We start from the raw sequence: 8,388 nt of genomic DNA, 5'->3' as shown, positions 1-8,388 counted from the left end.
AAGGGACTCTACCGACGACGAACTTTAAGAACTCCTCGGTGCGCAAGCCCTCAATGATGGCTGTAATTGCGTCACTGCCGTCAAAGCGGTCAACCTTATTTGATTCTGCGGTGAATCAAGTGAGATACTGTCTCAAGGACTCATTATTCTCTTGCCTGATTGACCATAAGTACATCTTGGTCTTCTTTTGGACCATCGATGTAGCAAATCGTGCTAGGAACATGTCCTTCAGGTCTTTGAACGATTGGACGCTCCCTGGTCTTAAATTCTTAAACCACTCAAAACCGGGTCCGGTGAGGGTAAGACTAAAAGCCTGGCATAGAGCCCCAGGTGAAACGTCCTACATCGTCATCCAAGTTTCGTAATGTTGGATGTGATACGTGGGATCAGTTTTCCCATTGTAGGGAGGGAGATTCGGGAGTTTGAAGTTTCCCGTGCACACCTCAGCAATGATTTGGGCAGTGAAGGGCGAGGAATGTTCTTCTACGACCCCGTATGTATCACCGGCCAAGTCTCCCTCACGTAGATCACGCACTTCGTTACGTAGATCCCCCAAGGACGGACCAAGTGACCGTGCCTAGGCCAAAAATGGGAGCTCGTAGACCGAGCTGCACCCTCCAGACCCTGAGGTGTGTTTTGGGGGGTGTGACCGTGCCAAAGGTTGGCTGCCTACGTACCCTTTAGTCGGGATCAGGTCAGTAGTTCAATTTGAATGTTGGGGGCTATCTTGGGCTCGGAGGCTTGAGAATCCAAGGCTTTAGAGTAGGACCCGACTCGTAGCTTTTAATGAAGACTTTAGAGGGGTCGCTTGCCTCGTAGCTCGGAGTTCTAGCTCAAGGGCCAAGAAGCAGGAGAGCAGTGTGTACTGTATAAGCTCGGGTCGCAAAAGAGGAGAGCGCTCCCTCTCGTGGAGGGGGGTCCTTGTATTTCTGAGCCGAGGGAGGAGGAGCGTGCGCTCTTGGAATGTCACAAGAGCACGGGAGAGGAGAGAATACTCGAGAGAGGATGTTTCTCGGAGTGAATGAGGATGAAAAATTGTGTGTCTTTCCATCCCCCTAGGGGGTGGGTATTTATAATGTTTGAGGAGGCCTTGGGCCGGCCCCCTCAAGGCCCACCGGGTGGCCGAGAGCGGGGCGCGCGAGGCACATCGCCCAGGCGAGCGCAGGGCGCGTTGTCTGGATGGGCGCGGGGCGCGCAGGGCGTGAGGCTTGACCGGGCGCGGGTTGCCCAGCAGCAGGTGTGCCCAGTCGAGGCAGCAAGGGCTCTCGGCCGGGGGAGCGACGGCATCCGGCCGAGGCAGCAGGAGTGCTCGGCCGGGGGAGCAGGAGCCTCCGGCCGAGGCAGCAGAGGCGCTCGGCCGGGGAAGCAGGAGCCTCCGGTCGAGGCAGCAGAGGCGCTCGGCCGGGGAAGCAGGAGCCTCCGGTCGAGGCAGCAGAGGTGCTCGGCCGGGGCAGCAGGGGCACCCGGCCGAGGCAGCGGGAGCGCTCGGTCGGGGCAGCAGGAGCGCCTGACCGAGGCAGCAGGAGCGCTCGGCCGGGGCACCAGAGATGTCCGACCGAGGCAGCAGGTGTGCTCGGCCGGGGCGCTGGAGCACGCGCGGGCCGGGACGCCCGGGGGCGCAGGGCGCGCGCGGGCCGGGATGTCAGGAGCGCGCGCGGGCTGGGATGGCCGGGAGCGCTAGGGCGCACGCTCAGGCCTACTGGGCCGGGAGCGCAAGTGTGCGCGCGGCCCGTGGGCGCGGGCAGGCTGGCGCGCGCGCAGGTCCATTGGGCCGTGGGTGCGTCAAGGCACTCGGGCCTAGTGGGCCGGGGCCCATTGGGTTTTCCGGCCGGCGAAGCCCGGCCGACCTTGTATCGTTTTTGAATTTCCGGTGTCCCAAAAACGACCGGTAACAAGGTCGAAGTAAGAAACTGTTGGAATAGATTTAGGTTTTAAGAAAATATTATCGCTTCTAGAAACCGGCGGAATAAAAAAATTTCTTTAAAAACTCGTAAAACATTTTTACTACCTAGACAAAGTGCATGAGCGTATAATTTAAAATTTTAAAACTACTTTGAGTTTTCACTCTGTACCAACCTTGAATGGAGCTTGAGAATTGAGAAGCCTTAGGAAGGTTGAACCGCTCATCTCCCCACTCAGTCGCCTCGCATAGTCTTGGAGCCAAAGAGCTAAAACAAAACGCTAGGTTTAATGAGGACATAGGTGCCAAAACAAAAGAACAAGAAGAGAGAGAGAGAGAGAGAGAGAGAGAGAGAGGCGGCTACAAGTCTAGAGAGAAAAGCTCTCAATCTCTAAAATTGTGTGTTGTGAATTGTGAATGAGGTGGAGTATTTATAGGAGGAGGGTTTGCCTTGAAAAGGTAGTTTCCTCTTTATTATAGAATATCACATATTCATGAACAAATCCGTGTTTCCTCTTTTCCCACTTGGACGTCCAACATGTCCCATCAAGGCACTTGGATTTATTTTGCCTCTCTCTTGCCACTCACTTTACTTCCTCATGGAGCAAATTTGTTTCCTCTTTTTCTTTTGGCAAGTATCTTCATACATTAATGCACAAAATAATTCTCTTTCTCTTGATGGTATGCACGGTTTTGGCTTTCTAGATCAAGCTTCTAGATGTTTCTTTATTTGTTCATGAAAATATAAGGAAAGCCCATTTAGAATTTTCCCATAAAATTCTATGTAATGAAATTCGATCCTCAAGGCCCAATTACTATTATGGCCGTGTAACATGAATTCATTGTCATCATATGACAATGTCAAAAAACTTACTTATTGACATTCATACCATCATATGTCCATTTTTTTTTTTACATATAACAGACATCTTTTCAAACAAACTTGCTGTAAAAAATAAACCAACAAAACACGTAACAACAGAATGTGTTCATGTGATGGTAGAGAGGAAAGAGAATGTGTGCGATAATTTGTGTAGAGTTTTGGTATGACTGAATTGGTCCCTTCTCAAAGTGGTGAAAGAGGGGATTTTATAATGTTTCCAAGGTGTTGCGTGTATTGTGTTGCTTCGATTGGTAGTGGGACCCATATAGGCTTAAGAGAGGAAGGGTCTTGGTGCTAGAATTTAGTTTTCTTGGGCCGACAAGGCTTGGTCGGCCCGGGTTTGTGTAGAAAATGAAGACTCCCGAGCCGGCAGGGCTTGGCCAACACAAGCTTGTGCAAGACTTGAAGTTTCTCGGGCCAGCAGGGCTTGGTTGGCCCAGGAGTGCCTGAAACCTGGAGTTTCCCGGGCGGGCAGAGCTTGGATTTCCCGGGACTGTGTAAGAGCACGTGTGTCTTGGGCGGCAGGGGTATGGTCGGCTTGGACTTTATCGATGATGGGGGTTCTCGGGCCGATAGAGGTGTTCACGGGCCGGTAGAGCATGTCACGAGGCCGACGAAGGTATGTCCGGACGGGGGACTCAGGATTGAGAGTCTCACCAGGCCGGAAGAGGTGTGGCCGGTCCGGGGACAATTGGGTTTGAGCGTGTCACCGGGCCAGCAGAGGTGTGGCCGGCCTGGAGACTTTGGTTTAAAGGTACCACCAAGCCGACAAAGAAGTAGCCGAACCGAAGATATGGTTTTGAGGATGTTCCCGGGCCGGCAGGGGTGTGGTCGCCAAAGTTTTTACGGGTGAGAGGGGTTCTGTGCCAACAAGCGTGAGCCCGGACTGGATCTTCGTATTCAAGCATGTTGCTGCGCCCGGTTGAGGTTGTCGAACCATGGTCCTAGCACACGGCAAGGCGTATGACAAAACAAATGGCAAGGCGCACTACGAAGCACATGGCATACGGCGAAGCACATGGCGCACAGAGAAGCACAAGGCAAGGGAAAAACGTCAAAATTTTGGGCAAGGCACATCGAGGCGAGAGTGAGGCAAGGTAAGTCAAGGCTCATGGCGCACGACGAGGTAATGTACACGGTGAGGTCTGGCACATGGCGAGGCAAGTCAATGCACACACTGATTCATGGTAAGGCACACAATGAGGCGTGACGCACGGCGAACTCGTGGTACGTGTACTTTTGCTTTTGGAGGGATCATTTTCTGACGGCGAAAAATGGCACACTACCATTTATGGCCCTCCTCTATACCGTATCAGAAAAATAATCATTTTATTTCTCATCTACAAGAGCACATCCGGGGTTTAGTGATATACAAGTAAAGAAGACTAATACCACGAGTTGATGTTTATTAGTTTACGCTTTCACTCACGCTCGATAATTTAGACGGTGTTTGATCATTGTTTGGTATAAATTTATTATTATTTAAATCTTAAATAATATATCTAAGTGTTTTTCCCCGCTGGCATTTTGTATTTTAGGTGATTATATCAATAATTACAAAAAAGGGAGTAGACATATTTTTATGTATACCTTGGCAAAAATTGCTGAAGGGGCCAAGGAAATAGACCTATCATGTTCCCCAATCTCTCTCCCCTCTGTTTCTAGTTACTTTTTTTGTAAATGGACAAACATTACATAGTTTTAAGAGAATAAAGACAGTTTTTTGGTTTTTTCTCAAGTGAATTACAGTTGGATATTGTACAATAATACCTTCGAAGAATAGGAGCTCAGGTAAGAAAGAAAGAAGCATGTGAACCCGAAAGTGTCAAATAGTTGACGTAATAGCTTGGAAAATGATCTTCTTTTTTTAGAAACTTTGAAAATAATCTTAACAAATTTGTTTTCTTGTACAACACGTTGCAATAAACAATATTACAATGAATTCTCTGAATACAAATATATAATTATGTAAAAAAACAAGCAAAGATGAGAAAGAAACAAAAAAAAAGTAAAATAATAAATTACAAGAGGTAAAGCATGAATCTAAGTGCAAGTAGAAGGTGCAAACCCAAGCTTACGCTGCTCCAAATCAAACTCCCACAAATGATTCTGTTGCAAAATATTCCCAATTACTGACGTCCCTGGCCACGTGACAGACACAAACCCTAGGCACTTCTTCCCCGGCGCAACCTCAATGACGTAGCTCTTCACCGGGGGTTCAAACACAGCTCCGTTGGCGAAGTGAAGCCTAAGCCTCGGCGCAGAAGCCTCATCAAAACCACTCGAATTGAAACAGAACTCAAACGGTCCACCATCATCAATCGGAAGCTTCTCGAACCTTGATGTGAAATTTCTCAGCCTCGCCGTGACCGGTCTGTACGCTGGCTCCGCAAGGAAAGTCAGGCTCGTGCCAGAATCGAGAACCGTTCCTCCGCCGAGGCTTGGATCCCACGTCATGGCCGGAATCTCGAGAAGCTCGGCTCCGATCGAGATTCCGGCGACTGTAACGCCATAGAGAGGACCGAAGAGTCCTCCGAGGACGAGATCCGTGCTTTGCATCGTGCTGAAGAACGCGGTCTCGACTCTGTCGTGACCGAAGACGATGAAGTTCGACACGTTTCTAGGGCTGAGGTGGTCCACGAGGCAGTACGAGAATTTGGCGCCAAAATCCTCGGCGGCTCTCGCAGTGAAAGTGTTGGGGCTGAAGCCGAGGCCGAGTATTCCGTCGGAGCCTTTGAAGCCGGTCTGATCGCCACGTGTCGATTCTGTGCAGCCTATGACCACGTTTCTTAGCTTCTTTTTCCTTCCGTTTGTTAGGCCTACAGAGATTGTTTCGTTCGCAAAGAATCCAATCGCGGATGATCCTTCTAAGTACCTATAAACGAATAGTTGCAACAGTTTAATTATTTTTTTTTAAGAGAAAAAATAACATTCAGAGTTTTAGTGGCTGTCATTTGGTGGTACAAAGATTTTTTAGTGGCTGTCATGTGGTGAGGGTTCACCTACTCGCAATAATTGCCATTTAATACCCTGTGTTGGATTTAGGTAAGAGAGAGCAACTAGCTTTGGTTCCAAAGTCACTCAAGTCTGTGGGCTATGTGGAACCAAATTTAGATTCATCTTATTATTTCTATTTTTTTTTTACTAAAAAAGCTATATTTTTTTTTTAGTATTAATGTTGTATTATTAGTAATAGATGACGACATGTTAGCCCAGAGTTATAATGAACAAGGTCTCGTCTTCTTACCTGTAGTCATAAGCACAGGGGGTGAGAGGAGTTGGACAAGTGGTGAGAGAGAAGAGATTAGAGAGATCGATTTTGCACATATCAGACTGGCAAGGAATTGTTCTGAAAGAAGAAGATCGATCCGCCAGAAACACTCTTCTCCGGCTATTCTTCTTGAGCCTCCCTTTGTAGGTCCCGCACTTGCGTCCACACCTGTACCTGCGGTCTCACCAACCATACGCTAAACATCACTTCACCCGAACAAAAACAAACAAAAATTAATTAGGTTGTTGGTGGTGTTGTAATAATGCCGCTTCTGTCTATAACCTGCAATTGATCCAAGTTAGGTCACTTCCGGTATCGGCGACGAGCATAAACTTTTGTCCGGGAGACCCGACTCTGACTCGGACGAAGTATTCTCCCGTGCCAGAATCGGCGCCGGAGTGCATCGGCATTGCCACCGAGGATGAAGATTCTGATATCCTCCGTCGCCGGAGAAGGAGACAGCGTGTCACGTCTCGGCGATGGAGAGCTCTGAGCTTGTCCTCGACTCCGCCGGAGAATCCGCCGGAGACGGCGTCGCGGTGAAGAAGCTCCAGCTTCAAGGATGTGACTGAGTAGAGGCATTCGGTGGCGAAGATGACGAGTATGAGTAGAGATGTGAAGAGATTCATGTTTAGTTCTTTGTTGAGAGAGTTGATAAGAATAAAAATTAGGTGTTACGCTGTGATAAACATTGTTTGGACTTTGGACAGATGAGAGAGAGAAAAGAGCTACAGAACAATTTAGATAAGAGAGAGAGAGAGAGGAAGAGAGATGTGAAAGGAAGTTAGCTTTGTTCCTTTTTCAAGGAGGGAAGATAGTTATATACGTATCTATATATATATATATATATATATATATATATAAAATATCTTTTTCTGCGTGCTAGCAGCATCGAGGGTCGTGTTACCGTTACCGTTATTTTACCGAAAATTCAATTTTAGGAGGAAACTACTTACCGGAGTAGAAACCGAGGGGTATTCAGACAAAAAAAAAGAAACCGGTACCGGTAAGAAACCGCTTACTGTAGAGGAAACCGGCAAAAATATAAGAAACCAAAGGGTATTCAGACAAATATTTTACAAAAATAAACATACTTTTTCATATTTTGCAATACTAAATTACTTTGATTACAATTGAATTATATCATAAAGTCAAATCTTAATTACAACACGTATGACAAAATATAAAACACACTAATTAGTAACTAATTATACATGGAGTGTCTTGAGTGTCTCGTCACTCGTGAATGAAAAATCGGTCGACGGCTTTGGCCAACCTCTTGACCCCGGAGTGCGATCTTCTTGGATCAGAGTACCACCGGGACCTTTGTCTATTTCTTCGTCAGAGTCCCCTAGACTTTTTCGGAGGTTAGTTTGCATCGAGTCACACAAACTCTGACGTTCCTTCTTTTGAGAGCGTACGTTGAGTAACTCCCGCATATCCTCTTGTACTTCATGAGGAACGTTGTCGCCAATCTTCACACTATTTACCTTGTGTATGTTCGCGAAATGATTTTTCATACGAGTGATTCCACCACCGCCAATGATGTATCCGCAAAATTTGCATTTGCTTGCATTCGGTCGTCCTTCGACGGGGAATCGGACGCCATACTTCGTCATCATAATTGTGGGGGTATAAAAATTCAAATATTTAAATATTTTTTCAGATGGGCTTTGGCCCGACTAAAGCCCTTGATCTATTTGAAGAACGGCCCGCGAAATCAATTATGGGCCTGGCTCGCTCTCGGCAGATCGGCCCAAGTCCAGCAACACTTCCCAGCTCGATGAAGGACTCCAATTCGACCACGTCTTCCTGATCAGAAGGATCGGTCAGTCAAAGAGTAGACCGCGCCGCGAAGATCGGATCTCGGACGACTACGACCTTGGCGAGAAGTGTGGATCGAGGAACACGTGTCTTCGGCCAGAAGGTTCCATCTCGCCTATAAATAGAAGAGGAGATGACGATTTTCGCACATGCAATCTTCTCATAACAGTTCTCAATTAATTTTATTTTTTGTACTCTTATATTTACGACCTTGAGCTCGTCACCTCGCCCCTTTGTAATTCGTTTCGAGATTAATATATTTTAGTATTCCAATATTATTATAATTTCTGCCTTTATATTGCTTCTTATACGACGTCCTTCGAAACTCACCTAAATATAATACCTTAGCAATTCTTTTATTTATTTTTTGTTGTTGATCGTTGTAAAAATCGACATCAACAATTTGGCGCCGTCTGTGGGAAATCTCAGAAAGACCAACCTTGAAAGAAGCAGTTCGTAAAAGCAACCCATTACCATGTCTTCCACTCCGACTCATTACAAATCCGGAGA

The 8,388-nt window shown here is 47.1% G+C and overlaps 1 protein-coding gene across 1 annotated transcript; it reads right to left on the bottom strand.

Moving 5' to 3' along the window:
* Positions 1-4,671: 4,671 nt before the first annotated feature.
* On the bottom strand, positions 4,672-6,868 carry NANA (Eukaryotic aspartyl protease family protein). Its single transcript, XM_089603748.1, has 3 exons — positions 6,337-6,868; positions 6,031-6,228; positions 4,672-5,658 (listed from the first exon to the last, which is right to left on the bottom strand). The coding sequence occupies exons 1-3, from the start codon at positions 6,681-6,683 to the stop codon at positions 4,827-4,829; spliced, it is 1,377 nt and encodes a 458-aa protein (XP_089459874.1). The 5' UTR covers positions 6,684-6,868; the 3' UTR covers positions 4,672-4,826.
* Between the last annotated feature and the right edge of the window lie 1,520 nt (positions 6,869-8,388).

The sequence above is a fragment of the Urtica dioica genome, chromosome 12 (assembly GCF_054948205.1).
Source record: "Urtica dioica subsp. dioica isolate 48M chromosome 12, U.dioica_male_clone48M_v1_H2, whole genome shotgun sequence".
NCBI classification, from domain to species: Eukaryota; Viridiplantae; Streptophyta; class Magnoliopsida; order Rosales; family Urticaceae; genus Urtica; species Urtica dioica.
The sequence above is the reverse complement of the archived record's forward strand: the minus strand, read 5'-3'. Positions and strand labels throughout refer to the sequence as shown.

What these genes read in the sequence shown, in the direction of transcription:
- NANA (XM_089603748.1), bottom strand. Translation starts at nt 6,683, where the DNA reads ATGAATCTCTTCACATCTCTACTCATACTCGTCATCTTCGCCACCGAA. An exon ending in CTAACTTGGATCAATTGCAG is followed by an intron (nt 6,229 to 6,336) that starts GTTATAGACAGA and finishes GTGAGACCGCAG; the next exon opens with GTACAGGTGTGGACGCAAGT. An exon ending in CCCTGTGCTTATGACTACAG is followed by an intron (nt 5,659 to 6,030) that starts GTAAGAAGACGA and finishes ATTCGTTTATAG; the next exon opens with GTACTTAGAAGGATCATCCG.